The sequence below is a fragment of the Talpa occidentalis genome, unplaced genomic scaffold (assembly GCF_014898055.3).
Source record: "Talpa occidentalis isolate TD23 unplaced genomic scaffold, MPIMG_talOcc4v2.1 talOcc4.4, whole genome shotgun sequence".
NCBI classification, from domain to species: Eukaryota; Metazoa; Chordata; class Mammalia; order Eulipotyphla; family Talpidae; genus Talpa; species Talpa occidentalis.
Window position 1 is genome coordinate 120,047,249 of NW_023604295.1, and position 22,938 is coordinate 120,070,186.

General features: G+C 42.8%; 1 protein-coding gene across 1 annotated transcript; it reads right to left on the reverse strand.

The window, feature by feature from the left end:
* Positions 1-7,560: 7,560 nt before the first annotated feature.
* IL12A (interleukin 12A) lies at positions 7,561-13,462 on the reverse strand. The gene is made up of 6 exons (XM_037524704.1): positions 13,447-13,462; positions 12,730-12,875; positions 9,967-10,080; positions 9,483-9,524; positions 9,252-9,395; positions 7,561-7,719 (listed from the first exon to the last, which is right to left on the reverse strand). The coding sequence occupies exons 1-6, from the start codon at positions 13,460-13,462 to the stop codon at positions 7,561-7,563; spliced, it is 621 nt and encodes a 206-aa protein (XP_037380601.1).
* Between the last annotated feature and the right edge of the window lie 9,476 nt (positions 13,463-22,938).

Consider the following 22,938-nt stretch of genomic DNA (forward strand, 5'->3'; position numbering starts at 1 on the left):
ATAAAACCTCCTTCCACATCCTGCTTTCTCCTTCCCAGCATGCAGATGATCGCTTGGCCACAGAGGAGGACACAATCACCTAATGAAGAGCCTTCCTTTGTAAATGATCACATGGAATGCCACCAGCCAGAAGGACACTGAGAGAAGGACAGATTTTATAGGATGAAACATCTGGAATTCCAGGTTTCATATGTTATAGCGGCCGGGTTCATTTACTGTAACTACTACAAGTTATTTCTTGAATAATAACTAGACACCTTGTGTTGTGTAACCATTCCTGGCCAGGTAGGTCACCATCAGTTCAGGCAGCTTAAAAGAGAACCTTGGAGACCTCGGCATCATCCTCACAGGTTTTTTAATAGTAAGCAGAGGAAGCAGCCAGCAGGGAGACAACAACTTAGGCCTCCCTGCAAATCTCTATACGCTTTCTCCTCTGGCTTTCTCTGCGGTGTCTCGTGGTCTCTTCCTCTTGCAGCTGTCACTATCCTCTCCTAGCTATTCTCTGCTTCCATTCTTATATCTTTAACTTCCTCGGAGCATGTGTGCACACATACACATGCCCACACCCTATTCCAGGAGTCCACCATTAGGCATGCGTGCTCCAAGCCCACATCGCAAGCGCCTCCTACAGTAACACAGTCAGGGCCTCAGGTGATAGCCACAGAGGCCAGCAGCGTAAAATCCCGAGCATTCTTCATTTGCCCTACACCTTGTTAAATGTGTTTTCTTTGTTTATTTATTCCATACACCCATTCTTACTAAAACCATCTTAGAGAAATTTGTTTGTTCAACATGTAAATTCTTCCTGAACCGAGATTACTGCTCTCTATAGAGCTAATTCTCAATAATAACTGCTGTCTGAAACTTCTTGAAGTTCTTGTGAACCTGAGAACTCTACGTGGCTCTAAACAACAACCCCAGTTTCACTGTTACCATCCTTTTTCTTAAACAAGAAGAAATGAAAATACAGGACCTAGGGCTTCTGCAGGCTGTTCTGTTTATGTTTGTCGTGCGGTGTTCTGCTTGGTGGTGAATGCATTCGTTATCTAAATGAGAAAGCAAATTATATTTGAAAAAAAGTACCTCAATCTATTCCTTCTCAGTGTAACAGTGTGATCACCTTTGAAAGGAGAGAGGACGAGGAGCAGACCCGCAGGACACGGAGCAGAGAGACGTGAAGAAACTGTGCTGTCTCTCAGCCTGGGGCTGTAGCAGGGACTCAGAGGACCTGGAAAGAGACTTGAAAGAGACAGAGACATGGGTGAGAGACCTGTGGGGAGCCCGACAGTGGCGGCCTTTCTTGACTTGGATTTTGCTCTTTTCCTTCCACACTTGCCTGGCTCCTTCTGCCCCTTTCCTACGGGACCCCACCAGAAGAGGTTGTGCGGAGAGGATCAGGGTGAGGCCGGAGGTGCGGGGGTGAGAGAATTCACCAGAGACAGAGTGGAGAACAGAAAAGGGGGCTTATTGAAATACCCTGCTAAGAGAAGCAGCAGGCAAGACAGGAGAGGTCTGCGTGTGAAGGGTTTGGGGCTTCCTTTTATAATCTGTTTTCACGGTTTTTCATGACTGGGGAGTCAGTTTGGGCCAATTAGTGGTGGGATGTCTGGTCTTGGGCGTTGACCTTGGACACAGAATATGTCTTGGCCCTGCTTCTGCGTTCAGGGTCAAAGTGATCAGGTTCCCATAGGAAGCTTATCAACTCCCTTTTTCTATTCAAGCCTCCCCAAACTTCCTGCTGGGCAAGGGGTGGGGGCTTAGTTTTAACCTATTAAATTATTTCCCCAAAGAAGTTGCCTTAGAGTTGTGGCAAGCAATCGGGTCTCATTCACCCTGCTTGGCCAACTCTGAGTGGGCATTTTACCCTGAGAGAGGTAACTTTGGATGCTTCATATTCAATCTCTTTATTGCACATTCTATTAATTGAAGTGTGCAGTTTGTTTCTAGTCATTCGTTTAGAGGATGGATTTTGTAGAAATTTTTTGATAGCATGTTACACAAAGATATCCCACGTGAAACCACAATGGTAGGTCAAAGCTAGAATTGACCCCCAAATGGCATTTGAGTCTCATGGTGGGCTCTTGGGACCTAAGTAAGCAGTTTTACTCAAAAGATGCTGTGACTTTGGATAGAAGCAAGGAGAAGATTCTTTTTAAAATTTAACTGCTAATATTTTCATTTTACTGTTTCAGCTTCTGTACAGAATACCCCGTTATTGTTTAGAAAATGATTTTGTGCTTTCTGGTGGTGTTACAGAGCAGGGTTTGGGGCACCTGAGAACCCTCAAACCTTCCTGCTCTAAATAGGTTCTGCCACCCGCTGCATCGAGATAAAACATACCCTAGTGCATAAGACCTTTATTTATTTATTTTTTAAAAATCTTTATTTAGTATGTTTATTTTATTTTTTTTAATAATAAATTTTATTTTTATATTCCCCATACAGTTGCAACCCCCCTTTCTGATCCCAATCCCTCCCCTCCCGCCCCCCACCCCCCAAAAGTGTCTCTGTTTCATAGTTTTTTGTTGATTCTGATTTTCACTTTCTTATAGTTATTCATTTTCCTGGTCCCTTATTTAAGTTTTCTAGATTCCTGCTATGAGTGAGACCATCCGGTATTTTTCTTTTTCTTTTTGGCTTATTTCGCTGAGCATGATCCCTTCCAGCGCCATCCATGTTGCTGCAAATTGCATGTGCTTATCTTTTTTGAATGCTGAGTAATATTCCATGGTGTATATATACCACATCTTCTTGATCCAGTCATCTATTTTTGGGCATTTGGGTTGTTTCCAAAGCTTAGCTATTGTAAACAGTGCTGCTATAAACATAGGGGTGCAGGTGTTCTTTGGAATTGATGTTTCTGTGTTCTTTGGGTAGATACCTAGGAGTGGAATTGCTGGATCATATGGAAGCTCTATGTTTAGTAGGTCCAGAAATCTCCACACAGCTCTCCATAGTGGTTGGACCAGTTTGCACTCCCACCAATAGTGCAGAAGAGTTCCTTTTTCTCCACACCCTCGCCAACATTTGTTGTTGCTAGTTTTTTTAATATGTGCCATTCTCACTGGTGTTAGATGGTATCTCATGGTAGTTTTGATTTGCATTTCCCTGATTACAAGTGATGTTGAACATTTTTTCATATGCCTGTTGGCCATTTGCATTTCCTCTTCAGAGAAGTTTCTTTTTAGCTCTTCTGCCCATTTTTTAACTGGATTATTTTCTTTGTTGTTGTTGAGTCTCATCAGCTCTTTGCAGATTTTTGTGATCAGTCCTTTATCATTAGTGTTGGGTGCAAAAATGTTCTCCCAGTCGGTGGGGTTTCTCTTTGTTTTTGTTATTGTCTCTTTTGCTGTGCAGAAGCTCTTTAATTTGATGTAGTCCCAGCTGTTTATCTTTGCCTTCACTATCACTGTTTTGGGTGATGTGTCTGTAAAGATGTCTTTGATGTGCAAATCACGTAGTGTTTCGCCTATATTTCCTTCTATATATTTTATGGTTTCAGGTCTTATGTCTAGTTCTTTAATCCATTTTGAGTTGATTTTTGTGTATGGTGTGAGGTAGTGGTCAAGCTTCATTCTTTTGCATGTAGCGACCCAGTTTTCCCAGCACCATTTATTGAACAAACTTTCTTTGCTCCAATGCATAGTCTTTGCTCCTTTGTCAAAGATTAGTTGACCATAGATCTGTCGGTTTATTTCTGGATTTTCTATTCGATTCCATTGGTCTGTATGTCTGTTCTTGTTCCAATACCATGCAGTTTTGATTATTATGGCTTTGTATTATAGTTTGAAGTCTGGGAGTGTGATGCCTCCATTCCCTTCTTTTTTTTTCAGGAGAGCTTTGGCTATTCGGGGTTTTTTGTGATTCCATATGAATTTCATCAATAATTGTTCTATTTCTTTGAAGAATGACATTGAAATTTTGATTGGAATAGCATTGAATCTGTATATTGCTTTTGGAAGGATGGCCATTTTAATAATGTTTATTCTTCCAATCCATGAGCAGGGGATGTCTCTCCATTTCTTTGTGTCTTCTTCTATTTCTTTTAACAGTGTTTTATAGTTTTCTTTGTATAGGTCCTTTACCTCTTTTGTTAGATTTATTCCCAAATATTTGATTTTTTTGTTTCAATAATAAAAGGGATGGTTTTTTTTTATTTCTTCTTCTTCAGATTTATTGTTTGTGTATAGGAAGGCTACTGACTTTTGCGTGTTGATTTTGTATCCTGCCACTTTATTGAACTGATTGATTAGTTGAATTAGTTTTTCTGTGGAGTTTTTGGGGTTCTCTACGTATATTATCATATCATCTGCAAATAGTGATAGTTTGACTTCTTCTTTTCCTATTTGGATTCCTTGGATGTCTTTCTCTTGTCTTATTGCTCTGGCTAGGACTTCCAGTATTATATTGAAAAGCAGTGGTGAGAGTGGACATCCTTGTCTTGTTCCAGATCTTAATGGAATTGCTTTCAGCTTTTCACCATTGAGAATGATACTGGCTGTTGGCTTGTCATAGATGGCCTTTATGATGTTGAGGTATGTTCCTTGTATCCCAAGAATTTCAAGGGCTTTTATCATGAATGGGTGTTAGTGCATAAGACCTTTAACAGAAAGGAGTTTTAATGCAATAACTAGAAGAGAAGGGAAAGAATGGAGGATAGTTTTCACACAAAATACCCAAAATTACCACCCCTTGTGGGTAAATGCCTAACTAACCAGGGTTAACCCAAAGAAGGACCACTTTGCTACAAGTCTAGGGTAACTTCTGGTGGGTACCCATAGGAAAGGGACAGAAGAGGCCCAGCACATCTGGGACAGAGGGAGCAAAATCAAAATCAAGATGAGGGCCTCCCTGGTGCTAAGTTTCAGCACTATGAAGCTATCAGCAGCCACTGCAGCATGAATTTGATCGCCAGCCAGGGAGCTGACTCATATGGCACAGCGGACATCTCCTGTCTCATCCACTGCTCCCCTCAGCAGTGTATTTTAGTCAGTCTGCCTGTTGTGCTCCCCACTCTGTCTCTGGTGAATCCTCTTACCACCTCCCCCAACCCCCGCCGCACCTCTGGTCTAACCCCAGTTCTTATGTGCATAAATAAATAAAATAAATCTTGAAAAAAAAAATCCAAAATCAAGATGAAAGCTGTCATTGTTAACCTCCCCATGGGTCTCTCACCCACATCTGTTTCAATCAGTCCAAGGCCAAGAAGCACCTGCAGCTTCTTCACATGTTTCTATGTTCCATGTTACTTCCTCTTGATCACCTCCTTGCTCTCCACCCGCTTCCCTCCTTTTCCAGGCTCCTCTCCAGCTTCTCCTCTTTCCTTCTCAGCTCCACCCTTCCTTGGGTGGGGCAGGGAACCTGGAACCTCCCCTTTTCCTGGGGATGACCCTGTTACAATTGTGTATGTGCTGTGTGCCAGGCACAATCTGAGTGCTTTGCATGAATTGTTCCATTTGGCTCTTGGTCAGATCCTTGGAGGTAGATTCTTGCATTATCTTCATTTCTTTGAAGAGTAAACAGGTAGGCAACAGTTAAAACAACCTGTTCATGTTACACAACTTGCAAACTACTGACCCAAGCTTAAAAGAAAAACATGGGAAACTAACCACATAGTGAAGGATGGAATTAGTTGTGAAGATGCCTCTTGGGTCATTTGTGTTTGTAAAGTATTTGTCATGGTAATTTCTAGATGCAAAGTAATCCTGTCTTGCTCATTAAGAAACTGTCTTGGAACAGATGACTAACTTGCCTCCTTGTTTCTGGGTGCAGAGGGTGGCAGTACCGTCTCCATGTGAACAGTGGCAGCAACCAAATCCCCAGTCCCCCCATGGCCTCAAGCCCACTTCTCACAGTCAAAGCCTGCACCCCCAACCCCAACTCTCACAAGGCAAGAAACTTGCCTGTGAATTACTTGCAGGTCATCCAAGCTCGCTGAGAAAGGATGGGATCCGGCTCCTGATGATTTCTATCTAAATGCATATTAAGTGGGGTGAAAATCTGAAAAAATGAGTAAGATTGCCTCACTGGTGACCTGGGGTGCACACCTCCCCTCACAGTTCACAGGCATGAGAGCTGGGGTCTGGTGGGGCAGGTCACCTGCGGGAATGGGGACACGCTACATGCTTATTCTTTTTTTAGCCTTTTTATCTCAAGAAGGAATATAATATCAGAGTGCTAACATTACATGGTATACTGTCAGGTGGATCTTTTAAAAATCACACGGTTTTGTGAATTAAAAAGATGTAGTTTAATATCTGGGTCACTAAGAGCATATCTCTTCAGCCAAAGCAAGGCAATTATCCATGTTGTTCAGGCAGACATTCTATCCAATTTAAAGCAAATGGAGGGTTTTTCTCATTGTAATTTAGAAACAGCTTCCCCCTGAGAGCCCAAAGGGTCACAAAATTAGAATAATTTAACTAGGAGGCCTCTTGATGATGTTTTTCACAGCTGGAGAATACTATTATACATTTGCCTAATGCACAACATGTTATGGGGTTGTGGTTAATAGGGAAACACATTTTTTTTTGTATATTAGAGTCAGATGTTGGACAAAATAATAACCTATTCTCAAAAAAGGTAAGTCATTGGCCTCAGTATTAAGACTTATCTAGTTCTACTAGGGTCTCCTTAAAATATGAGATTAAAGGAACAAGGAAATGGGTAAGAACATTGTGATTTTTCCCCAAAGTATGTTTAAACTTCATCAGTTTTCCCACAATATTTTATCCTTTAAAGTATTCCAGTTACAGGGCCTCCCCGGTGGTACAGCAGTTGAGCACTGGGTTGCGAAGCTGCCCGTAGCCTCTGCAGTGCCGGTTCGATCCCCGGCCACCAGGCGAGGGTCCCACATGGCGCGCAGACCTCTCCTGCCACCTGCTGCTCTCCTCAGCAGCATACTTTGTCAGTCTGCCTGTTCTGTTCCCCGCTCTGACTCTGGTAAATTCTTTCACCTTCCCGCACTTCTGACTGTACCCAGTGCTTGTATAAATAAATAAATCTTTAAAAAAAAAGTATTCCAGTTACATTAGAAAAATATGAGAATTTCTTTATTTCATTTTATTTTTAGAACAAAGTATTTCTGAAATCCATTTGGTAATAAATATTTTAATAAATATAAATAAATATAGCTTAGTTCACATGCTTTCATGAACACAGACTATATAAATAAATATTTAAAAATATACTATGCCTGAGTGTTTGTTTCTACAAACACTTTGGTACAGAAATAGCTTATAAATTTTTGCTCTTCTATTAAAAAGAAAAGCATTTAGGGAGGACATTTTCCCTCTTTAGCAAATTTCTCATGAAAATCTAAAAACAATTTATCCATAGCAAATGTGAACTACATGTAATCAAAGATATTATGTGGATATAACTGCCACACTCTTCAATTTTGGGTGGTAACAAATGTAAACAGTAGGAGAATTATTGTACTAGCTTAAGCAAGACCACTCCAGCCACCTCCTCCCCAGTTCCCAACCTATATCCTGTTATAATTTCTTTGGTTCAAATTTTCATAAAAATGACTTTAAAGCTGGGTGTGACCTCAGCTTTTTAGGAAGACATATAGCTCATCATTCTATTAATAGTGACTGCACGGATTCTGAAAGCATGCAGAAGTATGCAGAGCTTGATTTTGGCTCTATAAAAATCTGGTTCTTCATCGGAGGGTTTTTGTTCCAGTTCAGGGGGCTCACTGCTGAAGTTCAGGGCCTAGGAAAATAAATATTGAGCATGACATATATGGTATTCCAACATTAAAATGCTCATCTGAAAAGAAGGGTAAAGCCAACCATGTCTCTGAACCCCCAACCCACTCCTTCATTATACCCCCTAAGCCCCAACCCAGATCTACTCCCCACTAGCTGGCTGTGCAGAATCTGAGAGAAGAAACACTTATTATCCAAGCACAGGCAACTTCTGTGAGCTCTGAAAAGACCCCTTAGAAAGTCATCTGTGGGAGTTGTGTGTTAGAAAGGAACAGTTCTGCAAAGATGGCATCTGCTGCTATTCCTAATTAATTTTTATGATACATTAAGAATCTCAGTCCTTTTTGGAACAGAGAGGTGATAGATTGCTACTGATCAGAACTCTATCAGAACATATTTAATAAAGTTACTGACATAATAAACCTGACAATGGATTTCCCAGCTTAAGCACTTAAATTTGAGAACACAATGCAAGTTGCATAATGATTGCAAGTTGCAATCAGTAGCAATCTACTGATTGCTAATAGAATTGAATCTAGTGATCGTATCAACAACTCTTGGTCCTGGAAATGAAGTATCATCTACAACTTTCTAGATTTTTTGATAGTTGCATGATGTTCACCACCTTTCAAACAGGCCATATGCCACCAGAAACTAAGAGTAAAAGAATGAAATAAATAATTCCTTCCTGAACAATGGTTTGTGACATCAATTTTTACTCCAGGCCCTGCTCACCAATCATCCACCCTGCTCTCCTTACATGTGCTACGGTGATTCAGAAGATCATAGCAAGTTCCTATAAGTAACACTCGTGTTCCCAGGTGATGGGACAGCACTCATATTTTAGCCCACATGGGTCAACTACCCAGGCAGAAACCCCGCCTGTTCTTTTCAGCAATATCGGCAGGTAGGTACAGTCTGGTACAGCCTGGAGCCATTCTTCAGGGTAGAATGAGAAGGTAAGTCAGTGGCATCCCTTTGGAGGAGATTTCAGATCCTGGCCCTGCCTTATATGCTCTGCGACTCCAGACAAATGGCCAAGTTCCTAAGCTTCAGTTTTCTTCCTTTTCAAAGGCTTGTTTATTTATGCATAGAAGAACTGGGGTATAGGGAAGAGGTCGGGGGTGGGGGGGCGTGTAGGTGAGAGGATTCACCAGAGACAAACTGAGGAGCAGGACAGGCAGATATACTGAAATACACTGCTGAGGGGAGCAGCCGGCGAGACAGGAGAGGTCTGCTGCGCCATATGTGGGTCAGCTCCCTGGCTGGGGATCGAACTCAGGCTGTAGTGGCAATGGTGCAGAGACTTAACCCCTTTGCCATTAGGTAGGCCCAGTTTTTCTCCTCTGTTGAACAGAAAATGTATGAACATGGCAGAGAGCCTGGGGCATGCCACATGGTCGGTAGGTGGCAGTCTGCGTTTCTTAATGTGGTTGATGCACATCTGCTTTGTCTCTAGAGGCACACTTGAGGCTAGCTTCTCTGGGGATTTTGAAGGTTTTATGCCTACTGGCTGTCAGCCTAAGGAAGTCTTACCTGCATCATTTCCTCAATAGCTGCCAAAAGGTTTTGATCTAGAACGATCTGCCCGTTAGGATCCATCGAAAGCGTTTCATTCACAGCCTGGAACTCCATCTGGTACATTTTCAGGTCCTCATAGATACTCCTACGGCATCGGGTCTGGGATGACACAATGGGTCAGGGGCCACGGAGATGGACTGAAAAACATTTCCTCCCATTTTGTCTGAGGAGAGTTTTGTGTCTTACCATGATAAAAGAGGCGTTTCTGGAAGGCAGGCAACTCTCAATCTAGAAGGAAAAATAACCAGGCATCAGATGTGAATTCACCATATGGGCTGATTGGTTTTGTGACTTAGAGTTATGACAGTGTTCTCTCTGCTCGCCTTGCACTTCTCATTCCAGAAAAATCAGGTATCAAAAATATTAACTCTTATTATAAATTTTTCTGATTTTTTTCTTCTCAAATATTTTTTTCTTAATTGTGGTAAAAAGGCATCATACAATTGTCATCTTAACTATTTTTTAATGTACAGTTCAGTAGTAATTCATTATATTCACACTGTTGTAAAAAAGCATCTGTTTTTATAATTTTTCTTCCAAACCTAACTTCTGAAGTAGGACCTGTTAAAGTCCTATGATGACAAGAAACTTGCACATCCCTGGAAGAAGCTGAGGTGTGGTGGAGAGGCCTTCACTTTATCACAAGCTTTGGGAAGAAAAGCATTTATACCGAGGTCAGCTCCGGCGGCAGGCAGGCCTCCACTGTGCCTGTTTTATCTTTTGTGATATCTACATGATCAATTTCTTCAGGGGTGCAGGAGTAATTTTCTAGGGTTTTTCTGGCCTGTAAAAGACAGGAGGAGAAAGTGGTTTATAATATTAATGAGGGACCTGGCTCCTCATGGGGCTGGCACTTTTGGCCTAGGAATGTTGGCTGCTCCCACCTCTCTGACCTGCAGGCTTTTCATAAGGCAGAGGAAATAGGTCATTTACATCCCCCATCTCCCTCTGCTGAGGATGGTTCTCTGGATGATACATTCTCCATTATGTAAACACTATAAATCATTTCAACAGCCTGTGCTAATCAGCTTCTACACCACGCTGCGACACTTGCTTCTGGTGAAACAGCTTTCTTCTTTTGCCAAAGTGCCTGTTTTTTATGAATATCTACTTCAAGTATAACTTCTTAAGGGGGGGCCTGTTAAGGTCACAAATTGATGGATATAACACCCTAAAGAAAAGAGGATATTTAATCTGCATATCACACACACACACACACACACACACACACACAGGCACATTGGAAAGCACTGCTAAATATAATTATAAAATTTATCCTAAAGAGTCAATCAATGGCAGTTTGGTTAAGATCACTATCCTTTTTCCATTCAACAGCCTAGGCTTGCAGGTACCGTACTCTGTGTTAAGAAACATGACAGAGAAGAGGACTGTCTATGTCTCCAGGGTTCCAAGTTCAGCTGTGGAGATAGGCAGGCAAGACCTAGTGCCTAGGAGACACATCAGCAGGTGAAAGTTCTGAAAATGGAGGCTCTGGGAAGAGGGTGGGAGAAAAAGGCTTCATGGAGATAGGACAGGTAAAGAAAGAGGGAGAATTTCAGGCACAGAGAACTGCATGAGCCATGAATCAAGACTTGACAGCACAGAAGATGTTTGGGAATAATTACAAAATCCCTGCCTGAGGGAGGCAGAATAATGCCCTCTTACCTTGCCCCCGCCCCCCAAAAAAGATATATACCCCCCAATTCTTAGAACTAGTGACTATGTCTTTATTGGCAAAGGGAAATTAGGGTGTAAACAAAACAAAGGTTGACCTTAAAGTGGAGACATGAGCTTCTATTATCCAGGATTATCTAGGTTGGTCGAATGTAATCACTGAGGCCTTGTAAGTAAGTAGGGAGGGAGCAGGACAGTAGACAGACTGTTGTAGAGTGAGAAAGACTCAACCAGCCACTGCAAGTTTGAAGACTGGAAGGGGCCACAAGTCAAGGAATGTGGGTGCCTCTAGAAGCTGGAAAAGGCAAGAAAATGGATTCTCCCCTAGGGCTGGGCTCTGCTGTCACCTTGGTTTATGTCCAGGGAGAACCATCTTAGATTTCTGCCCTCCAGAAGGGGAGAAAAATACACGTACTTTGTTGAAAGCCTCTAGCTTTGTGGTAATTTGTTACAGCAGCATAGAAAACAAATTTGCTGCTCCTCGAGATGTCCAAGCAGTCATGGCAGTCACTCTCTTGAATGTGGGCCCAGTATTGTAGTTCCTGGGGTCTTTTCAAGAGAAGCTGGAAATTTGAATTCTTAAGTGAAAGGTCCACTTTTTCAATGGCATCAAACTCAACAATCGAAATAAAATACAAATCATGGGCCAAATGCTACAAATCTGTGAGCCAGATATGGCCTGGGAATGGTGTGCCTCTGCCCCCGTTTCTGCAATAGCCAGTTGATTTGATCTGGCAAGTCTGCCAATGCAATGGTAAAAAAAAAAAAAAAAAAAAAAAACTTGAAAAGGGAGTTCTGCAATCTTTTGACCTTTAGTGCTGCATTTGGTAGTCAGAGTCAGCTTTTTCACATAAAATATGCACTTAAATCAGAGCTCCTGAATTTTACCCATATTGAATCTTTCTTCAGGAATCCAAGCCCTTATCTCTGCTATTTTCACCTGGTGAGCCATAGTTTTAATTAAGATTGATTGAATTGTAAGGAGGAATTGGCAGCCCATTACAAAAGATTAGAAAAGAAAAAGTTCTTTAAGAAGGACTTGTGGCATTGAGTTTAAGATTTTCATAAAACAACAAGCTAGAAAACATTCAAGAAAGATTTACTAGAGATCAGGAAGGCAAAAGGACACTTTGTGAAACGTTAGTCTTTGGCTGTTGCAGCAAAAGCAATGGCTGTGGAGCACTTTTATAGGAAAAAATTTGCATTCAATGTGAAACCTTAAAAAAATGAATGAAGTTGTAAATTAAGTTTAGGTTTCAAGCATGAAACCAAAAAAAAAAAAAAAGGAATGAAGCTGTCAATAAAGTTAAATAACGCTCTCCCTAGAAAATAAAGACTGGACACGCACTCACAGGTCCCCTGAATTTGATTCCAACTGTGCACTGCAGGGAGAGGCAGGTCTAATTCTTATCTGCCCCCAGAGCAGATTCTGCACTAACTGTCTCCTGGATTGATAAGTGTGTCAGAGAAACAGTGTGGGCCTGACACCATTCCATCTCTGCTGGCAGGCTACAGGGACACTGTAAATATCCACTATCCTCTGTGTAGACACAGCCCAAACACATGCCATTATAATTTATTACCACTCTTTCTTCCTCTGGAGACACAATTTCATTGAGATACTTTAGCCAATAGTTGGGCCATTTGTAAAGTTCCTTCTCTCTCTCTTGACAGCTCCTGAGTAACCCCCACGATTTCCCTGCAGTTTCTTCAGCAGAAGCCCCTTCCCCAGAAAGGATGCAAAGTGGGAAAGACTCACCTCCCCAAGCATGTTGCTGACTGCCTGCAGCAGACTTTGGGACAGGGTGAGGCACCGGGTAGTTCCTGGTTTTGTGGTAGTTGTGGGGAGGCTCCTGGCCAGACTGGCATGGACCAGGGAGCTTAGGAAGGCCACAAGGAGGAGGTCTGGAGGGAAGTGAGGGACAGTTTGAATTCCATTTGGCCTCCTTGCCTTCCATCTGTGCCCCCCCACCATCGCCCCATCCACCTTTTCTGGCATCCCCCGGCCCCCCTTTTCCAGCCTCCCTGCAGCACCTAAGAGATGGATGGAGTTCTTGGAAGTCATCTTGGTTCTCTGGCTAGGTGCCAGAGGGCTTTGAGGAACCCCTAATGAGTTCAGAGCACACTCATTAAAAGCCTCCATTTTACCAGCAGGGAAACTGAGGTCAGGAGGTGAAATGGCTGACTCAGATTCACATCCCACCCTCCCGGTGTTTTGGAAACAGTGGGTGCGACAGACCCACACTCAGAAGCCAGTGGTGTCTCCCCTCGCAGCTGAAGCTCAGGGAGCCCGGGGTGGTTCTCTCTGTGAAAAGGCCTATTTCCAGATTAAGAGAAAATGTCCTATTTAGCGCAAAGCAAACTCGCGCAACAGGTCTTCCCTCCTCTGCAGGAGATTGCAGATCGCCTCCCAGCCTCCCAGGCAGCAGCCCTGCGACCCCCACCCCCGGAGATCCGGGCGCGCCTCGCTACTCACTGCGCGGCGGGCACATGCTGAGCGGTCGCCGCTCGGTGGTGACAGTCCGTGGACACTGCCGGGCGCTGGGCGGCGGGGCTGGACTCCCACCGTGCGGGGCGCGGGGCTCGGTTCACTGCGCCGACGCTGCAGGCCCCTGCGGCTGGACCAGGACCGCAAGGCAGCAGGTGAGGGCGGTGGCTGGCCGGCCCGCTCAGAGTCACATTTTTATAACTGCCCCCGGGGGCCAGGACTTTCCCTGATGCTGGCCTCCTGCTTCTCTCTGCGCATCAGCTGTCAGGGACACGTGGGGTCTGGTCGTCGGCGCGCTTTCGGCTTCACCCAGTGCCCGCAGCAATTCCGGGACGTGACCGCCTGTTCCCCAACCCGCTCCCCCTCCCCCAGCTGCCAAAAGCGAAATTAGCTCAGAGTCTGCTCCGCGCGCACGCGCGGGGTCCTGGGCTCGGGAACCCCTGCCTGACACCTAGGCCCCCACCCCGCTGCTTCCCCAATCGCAGCTTACATGCCCCATCTCCAGCCTCTAACCTTGGCCACCGCCTCGACCCACCCTTGGCAGTGCCAAGCACGTTCTTTCTACATGGTCCTGGTCGTGACCTCCTGCCTGATTGAGAGGGGATGAGCGAATCATTCATTCGCGCATCACTTACATCAGGCGGCCCACTTGCAGGAGACCCTGCAGAGAACAGGCTCCTTGGGTGCCCCAGCGGGAGTTAATGTGTTGCTGTGTAGATCTCACACTTGAAACAGGATTAAACCAGCCTGGCTCTGCGATACCTGCTGTCTTAGAGAACCAGCGTCTCAGCATGTCCAGGAGGGAACCTTTGGAATTTAGTGGGATGGGTGCAGAGTCCCTGAAGGAGGGGGGTAGGGTTGGGATGGAGGGGACAGGGAGAGAGGAGGGGAGAGAGAGAGAGAGAGAGAGAGAGAGAGAGAGAGAGAGAGAGCGAGAGCCCCTCAGGAGGATCAGTAGGGCCCAGGAGACCTCGGCTAAGGGCCCCAGGAACAGGATCCCGATTGCTGCATACTGAGGCATGAGAGGAGTTAGACACTCCAATGGGATGTGACATAGGCATGCAGGGAGAAGGAGAGGCAGTGGACGGGGACCTGCACTTTCTGCTCTCAAAGGTGAGGTATGTGGGCAGTGCCATGAGGACGTAGATGCCAAGTTAATCAGTGTGTCTTCTGCTCTGAGGCTTATAGGCAGGAAAACATTGTTGGATTTGAAAGAGGGGAAGACCCCTTCAATAGTAGAATGAGAAACCAGGGGTCTGGAGTGGGGCAGAGGTGGCCAAGAACCTACTCAATATGGAGAAAAGAGGTGAACAGGCGGGGCCAAGACTTGGTATCTCCTAGGGCATGAGGGATGAAGACACAGACAATAGGTGAGTGGTGGTTGTTCTGGTTTCTGCACCAGGGTTACTGTAAGAAGGGAGTGAATCTGGAAGACACCGTGAGAATTTCCACTTGGATGTGCTGGGTTTGAGTTCCTGTGGGACTTTTCAGTTCAGTTATTTCTCCCACAAGTGTTAGTCACCCTGGGTGAGTGGAGGGAGGAGCCTGCTTGGTCACCCACTCAGAGCTTCCCATGGGTCTGGCTGCTCTAGGGTTTAGGACCTTCACGGAGGAGCTGCGAGGCCCACCCTTGTGCAGGTGTAGCTGTCCTGGGTGGGAAATTCTTTGGGGACACTGGAGGAGAGTGGCACTTCCTCCTTCTCTCTCTAAGTCCCCGTTGAAGTCCGGATGGGTGAGGTTGCTGTTACACTCTGAACACCAGGCAGGGCTGACTTCAACTGGAGATGGGATGATGGAGCAGGGAAAACTCTGTTGGCCCCCACTGAGATTCGTGCTCGCCTGGGCTGTTGGCATCAGCTCTCCAAGGTGAATCATCTGCTCCAGGGTGTAAGGCACCCACCATAAGGATTTTCAGATGTATGTAAAATGTGGATCTCTTAGGCGCCTTGCAGTGCTGTTGTCTGTGAATTCCTCTGGCAACAGAGACCCATGCATCATTAGAAACAATTGCGTTTGGCAGATTGTGAGAAGCAAAGGACAGGTGCAGGGCTGTGTGATTGCCATAGGTGTCCAGGATGGCTTTTCATGTACTAAAAGTCAGAATGAAGTCAAATTTATCACAACAGAGCTGTCGCTCCCTTGGAAGACTGTTTCCTATGGAATAGTACTTTTTGTGACATACAGAAGCACAAGTCCTCTGGTCAGAATGGATTCTTGGCCACTAGACACAGTTTCTAACTAACACTTCTCTGATGTAAGGCACACCCTGTAGTCAAGATAAAATGAAAAGCTTCTGGGGTAATGTTACTTTTCTGTAAGATAACTTCTTTGTCCATAATCACTACTACATAGTGTCTAGCATTGCAGTGGAGGTCTTGGACAGTGCTATCAGCACAGAAAAAGAAATGAGATATTTAAAAATTGGAAAGGAAAAGGCAAAGTTGCTCTTATTTTTATTTAATGTACAAGCAATAATAACAGGAACAACAGACCAAGTACCAGAAATAATAAGAGAATTCAGCAACATTATTGGATAAAAATACTGCCTGTTCTGTTCTCCACTCCATCTCTGGTGAATCCTCTCACCCCCCACGTCTCTGGCCTGTACCTCAGTTTTTGTATGTATAAATAAATAAATCTTTAAAAAAAAAAAAGAGCGCAGACTACACTATTTGTATCCAGGTTCTGTTATTTTCTTGCTGTGTGTTCTTGGCTAAGTTACTTATTTCTCTGGGTTCAGTTTCCTTATCTGGAAAATGATGATAATGAAAGTACCCATAATAGGGTGGTTATGATTATTAAGCAAGCTAGTTTTTGTAAAAAAAAGTTAAAGGTCTAATCAAGAACATGGAATGATTTAATTTAAATTGAGACACATTTCATACCCTTAGGTAGAAGATCTTCATATATAAAGAACTCAGGACTCTTCTAATCAATTCATATATTCAATGTAATCCCATTGCAAATTACAAATATTCTGAAGAATTTAATAATAAACCTACTCTAAAATGTTTATGTCAGATTTAAAGTCCATGAATATCTAAGTTACTTGTATACTAAAGTAGGGGAGTAGCCCTACTAGATATAGACATAGTTCAAAGGGATGGCAATAAAAATGGTTGGCTGGCAAAAACAAAAAACAAAAAACAAAAAACAAAAATACAACAACAACAAAAACCCAGTCAGGTAGGCCACTGAAACTCAATAGAGAAATTAGAGACAGACTTATATTAGTGGGTGTGAAAAGTAAAATCATTACAGTAGTAGAAGAAAATGTGAGATTATCTCTATCGTTAAGAATGGGAAGGAATCCAGACAGACATCAAAACCTCAAGCCATAAGGTAAAAATACTGATTCATTGATTATAAAAATGAAGACTTTGGGGCCTCCCTTGGTGGAGCAGTGGTTGAGAGCTGGGCTGCGAGGCTGCCCGCGGCCTCTGCAGCACCGGCGAGGGTCCCACAAAAAAAAAAAAAAAAAAAAAAAAGAGTTTGTGTAGAATGAACTCCTGTTATCCATGATAAAGTTAACAGATTGCGAAAAGACATTTTGCAATGTTAAAAGCCAATAGGAGAGTATACTAGGAACTCCTGCCAGTCAACAAGACAAAGACAGAAACCCTAATGAATATGGGCAAATCTCACGAATGGGCAGTTTACAGAAAAGAAGCTCCAAAGGCTAACCAGCATCATGAGATGCTCAGATATTGCAACCAGAAAAATGCAAATGAGAGCAAAAATGAGACATTACTTTATATTGGTTAGATTGGCAAAAATCAGGACTTTGCTTGCTGACAAGTGCTGGGAAATGTGACACTCCAGGATGCTTCTTACAATGGAAGTGGACTGGTTTGACTGTCATGGAGGCTTTCTGGCATTGCTTGGTCAGATTAAATATGGGCACACCTGGTGTCCCAGGGTTCTATCTTGGGTGTGCACCCCAGAGAGTTTTTGATACTGGCCCATAAAGGGATATGTGTCAGTGTTTATTAAAATCATTGTTCGAAGCATTGGGGAGTTGGAGGCAATGTACCTGGCCCACCGCTGGGGGGCGTATGGTCAAAGTGTGCTGGCTCCACTGCGTATTCACGGCCCTTGGAAAAAATGGATTAGAAGTACATGCAGCAGCATGGATAAATATTAAACATAATACTAGGTAGCAATATAACAATAAAAATTGAACAAGATTTGTATGTACTACTAGAGGTAGATAATTAAACTCCTTGGAGTCAGATTTACTTTGGAATTAAAAATATTTGTATTTTAGAAAGGAAAGAGGCAGCATACCATGATTGAACATAATATTTCTGTAGCAAAATGAAGAGATAATTACACTAAGGGGGTAAAGACTAGAAATAACCTCATGTGCTCAGAGTCAGATTTTGCTACTGAGTTTAAGAAATGGCTTCTGGTATCCAGAGCTGTGTAGGTTTCTGAATTATGGATAGGGGATTGTGGACCCCTACTTACTTAAATGAAAATATACTCAAAATGGTAAATGTTACACAGAGTTCTTACAAATAAAGGGATGTATGTGAATTTTATTAGGAGAGGTCCAACTGAGGAGTAAGGGGGATGAGAATGAGGGATGGGGAAAAAGAAAATATGTAAATATGTTACACACACCTATTAGAAAAGAAACTAATGATGTCATGGATTACACAATGTGATCAACCCAATCCTCCTCATCTGAAATCTTCCCAGACTGTAGATGAGGACAGATACTCTTTCTAAGCAGATAACTTGAGATGTCTGCAAACTTCAAGTGTAGTTTGGTACATAGAGATAGTTTCTCTGTTAATCATTCCTTTTCCATTCAATTTGAGCAAAGGGCCAATCTGGGATCTCACATAGTTGTTCCATCAATGGAAATGGAGGGTCTTTTCAAGAATTTGGCAGAATATATTACGAGTTAGAATAAATTAGGAATAAATTAGAATATATGGTTAAAATCAGTGATTTTAATTATAGGTGATCTTGCTTCCAGGAGACTTTTGGCAATATGTGGCAATACTTCTCCTTATCACTGGGGTGACAACTGGCATCTAGGGGGTAAAGGAAGGCTGCTAGGTAAACGTTTTTGAACACCCTAAGTACACAGCCACTCCACCCACTAAAAAGCCACACAATCCACAATATCAGTAGTGCTAGGTTGAAATACTGACTGATAGGAGCAGGTAGCTCAAGCGGTTGTCTCCCTATTACTCTTCTTGACAAGTAGACAGTAGTATGGGTCCAGAAGAGAAGATTTTGGGATGTATCTTTGTTGCCATAATTTGGAGGGCAGTTCATCCTTGGAAGAAGTGATATCCCAAGGAGGTTTGTGATCAGCTGAGACTGTAAATCTGATTCTGAAGGTCAGTGTTAGGATGCCAGTATCCTTCATAACATAGCAAGGATTATGCTGTCAGCTTTCCTGTAATCCCATAATCGCTGAGCATAAAGCAGCTGCCATCCAACAGCCTGGAATCTAATCCCAACAATCTAATCATGAAGTGACCCAACGGTGGTTTTGACCAGAGCCTTATGTTCCTACTTGTAGACCAACCCCAAGCCTGATATGCTGGTAAGGCTGGATCCAGGGTACAATCTGCTTTGGTGATGAAGTGTTTCAGCAGTAAGGAGAGAAAGAGTGGGCACAACTGGAAAGACTAAGGTAGACTTGAAGAAACTTTGGCCTTGAGATCAGAAGATTCTTCCTGCTGCTTGACAGCTATGCAAACTTGGGCAAACCATTGCCTTTCCTCATGTCTGTATCTACAAAATGGAGATGGTAGTCCCTAGTTGTCTAGCTTTGTCATGTGGATCAGATTATGTAATGAACAGCTAAGAATTGGCTAATGGGACAGAGTTTCATAACTATGGGCAATCACTGCAATGAGAAATGGGGTTTTTGTTATTATCCTTGGATACAGACACAAACACACACACAGACACACACACGTGTCCTCCACAACTGTCTCTTGAACTCTGTGGCAACTTTCCAGTGAGGTGGGGAGGGGAGCCCAAAAGAATGTGATACAGACCAAGAGTTGCAATCTCATGAATAAGATCACCTAGTGCTTAGACATTGTAAAACTAAGATTGGTAAAATCTTTTTGAACAAAAAGAACAATTCTTTTTATTCTTCAATATAAAAATTGAACATATCTGCAAGAAAAAATACCATAAACAGCACTGAAAGACAAACGATAATTTAGAAAAAAATAAACATTTGCAACAGCATGTGACAAACCAAGGGCGAATGGCCTCAGTATGTACATATGGCTATCAATAAGAAAGCAGCTAATAATCCAATGCAAAAGGCAAAAGACAATTCAAATCTCTTGAAATAAATTATGAAGATGAAAAATATTCAGCTGCAAATTAGTAAAATACAAATTAAGAACACTAGATATGATTTTTTACCTCTAATTTGTGAAGCTAGAGAGTTCAATGGCTTATAGACAGTGTAAGTGAATGTGGAAACAGGTTGCCATATTCTGTTGGAAAGAGTGTAATCTAGAACATTCTACTTGGACGATTAGTTGGCAATAGCTATCAAAATTAAAAATACACATGTGCTTTGGCTCTGCTCTAAGAATTTATCCTGTCAACTATTTTCACATATGTGTAAAGACTGATTTCTATTAAAATCATTATTTTTAATATCAAAAGACAAGGCAAGCTAAATGTCTATTAATAGGGAACTGTTTAAACAAAACATGATTGAATATTTCAATGGGCTACTATGCAGCTCTTAAAAAGATGGAGTTAGATTTGTGTGTGATAGAAACAATCTTCATTATGTGACAAATCGTGAAAAGGGCTTCCTTTTGTGCAAGGAAAAATTATGTATATACATATATACACATACATAGAAGTGGGTATAGAATGATACGAATCTAGACTCACAAGAACATGGAAAATCAATGACTAGTCTCCGATGGAGGAGGTTGGATCTTGGAAGTAGGCAGAAATCTGCTTTTTATTGAATACTGTCTGCACTACTGCGTTATTTAACATGCAAATATATTACAGCTTTATTTATGTTTGTTTTGCTTTGTTTTATATGCACTTTAGAGCACCTAATGGCAGGTGAGTGAACTGCTAAGACAGCTGCTGTTCCAACAGCTTCTGAACAGAGAATTTCCTGCTGGATTTATCATACAAACATTGAATCTGTGAGTGGATTAACTCTGCTGCCAAAGTGGGGCTTTTGTGTCTCACTCCATCGTCCATCCATCCACACACCCACCCATCAATCGATCGATCTAGCCTCTCTCCCTCCTTTCCAATCATCAATTTTCACATTCTCTGTTGAAGAATATTCTGTAGATGTGTTAGACACATTTTATCTTCTCTTTTAAACTTTGTTACATGTGCTAATGCTATTTCACTGGCTAGAGCCTTTTCAGCTGAAGGCCTGGAAGATTGGAAATATAGACAGTCATGGGCAGTCATGAGTTAAAATCCAGCCCCCATCACTTTGAGATCCTTGGGCAATATCCTTGACTTTTCTGCACTGTAAATAGGGAGAAAATACCTACCTTATGAGGTTGCAGGGAGGATTTCATGGGATAATGTGTGTGGTGTGGGACGGAGGGAGGTTTGCTGTACACCGCATCACTGTGATGAGGCAACCAGGTGCAGGGCAGGCAGGGGTCAGGGATCCAGGAAGCTGACAGCCCTGCATGCTTTTCTCTTTGGGCTCTCTCTGGTGCCCTCTTGTAATCCTGCCTCTCTGTGGTCACTCAGCCTCTTGTATCCCTGCTGTTGCCATCGCCATACTCCTGTCTCTGAGTGACGCTGCCCTAGTAGCCTCACCCTCTGGGCTCAAGTGCACACACATACGCATGCCCACACCATACTCAAGGTGTCCACGCACCATACTCAAGGTGCATGCCCTGCACTCACGCTCCCAAGTGCCTTCTGCATTCGAGGCCGCAGGTGATAGCCACGGAAGCTAACAGAGTAAAAGCCTGAGCATTGTCATTTACGCTACAATCACCCTTAGCATTTTGCTTATTTCCCTCAGTGGCACTGATCTCTTAACAGTGACTGACAAGGCTTTAAATAACTCAAGAACTAGTCACACACCCTGTTCTTCAGTGAGAAGAAGGGTCAGGATTAGTGTTAAGATGATGTGTGGCCCGCAATGTAAAGGAAACAGAATATTCTAAATCAAAAAAAATCCTACAGTCTCTTTAAGAAACAATGACATCTTTCAACATAAGAGACCTCAAAGGCAGACTGGCCAGCACTAGCTTTGTAAAGTCCCTAAACAGCTATTTTTATTGTTCATATATTTGAGTTTCCAGTGTTTTCCATTCTTTCCACATTTACTTGCTCTCCTGTCAGAAAGATTTTTTCTTCTCAGTGCAGAACTCCTTTTAGATATTTTTGGAAAAATAGCACAGCTCTGCTGTCACCAGATTTTCTCACCTTTTGTTTATGTTTGAATGTCTTTATTTTGGGTTAATTTTTGAAATCTATTTTTGCTTGGCAGTGACAGGCATATGTTGCTTAATGACTGGGTTTGTTTAGAGGAATGATGCCGTTGGGGGCTTTTGTATTGTTATTCTCCCAGCAGCATTTCTCTGGCGTAGGAATTCAGGAGGGTATCTTGGCAGAGGAGCCGGGTCATCCGTGACTTCTGATTGCTTCTGTAGGACACTGGCAGTGGGTGCTGTGGTGTCACCAGGCAACAGAGATTTTGGGGCCATTGTCGTACATACGTCTGTCTTGACTAAAACATCATTATGTGTCAGGTGATTGTATTTCTTTCAGCACTTCAAAGACATCATTCCAACATCTTCTGTTTTTCACTGTTACTGTTTCTAAGTTGCTGTCTCATTACTGTTCCTTTGAAGGCAATTTATTTGGGAAGATAGCATGACTGCTTTTAGGATTTTCTTGTTCATTTGTTTCTCTTCTATATAATTTGGTTATATAAGCATTCTTAGTTATGTTTTTCCTTGTATTTATCCTGCTTGAGGTTTGTAGTACTTTTTGAATCTAAATCTTTTTTTTTTTTTTTTTTAAGATTTATTTGTTTATACAAGCACTGGGTACAGTCAGAGGCGCGGGAGGGTGACAGAATTTACCAGAGCCAGAGGGGAGAGCAGAGCAGGCAGACTGACGAAGTACACTGCTGAGGGGAGCAGTGGGTGGCAGGAGAGGTCTGCACGCCATGTGGGACCCTCGCCAGCGCCGGGGTTCGAACCGGCGCTACAGAGGCTGCTGGCAGCTTCGCAACCTAGCGCTCAGTCGCTGCGCCACGGGGGAGACCCTGAATCTAAATCTTGATCCTTTAAGTTTGTTTTGGAAAATTCTCAGTCATTATTTCTTCAAATATTACTTTCATTGTTCTCAGCTCATTCTTTTCTGGAATCCTTCTGGAACTTGAATTATACATGTTACAGCTTTTCACAATACCACATATATTTTTTTATGCTATTTTCTGTATTTTTCTTTCTTTCTTTCTTTCTTTTTTTTTTC

Excerpts from the sequence above, each read along its gene's own strand:
- IL12A (XM_037524704.1), bottom strand. Across the intron at positions 10,081-12,729 it reads TCAGCAACATGCTTGGGGAG|GCCAGAAAAACCCTAGAAAA; the intron begins GTGAGTCTTTCC and ends TGTCTTTTACAG. Across the intron at positions 9,525-9,966 it reads TGCCGCCGGAGCTGACCTCG|ATTGAGAGTTGCCTGCCTTC; the intron begins GTATAAATGCTT and ends TTTTCCTTCTAG.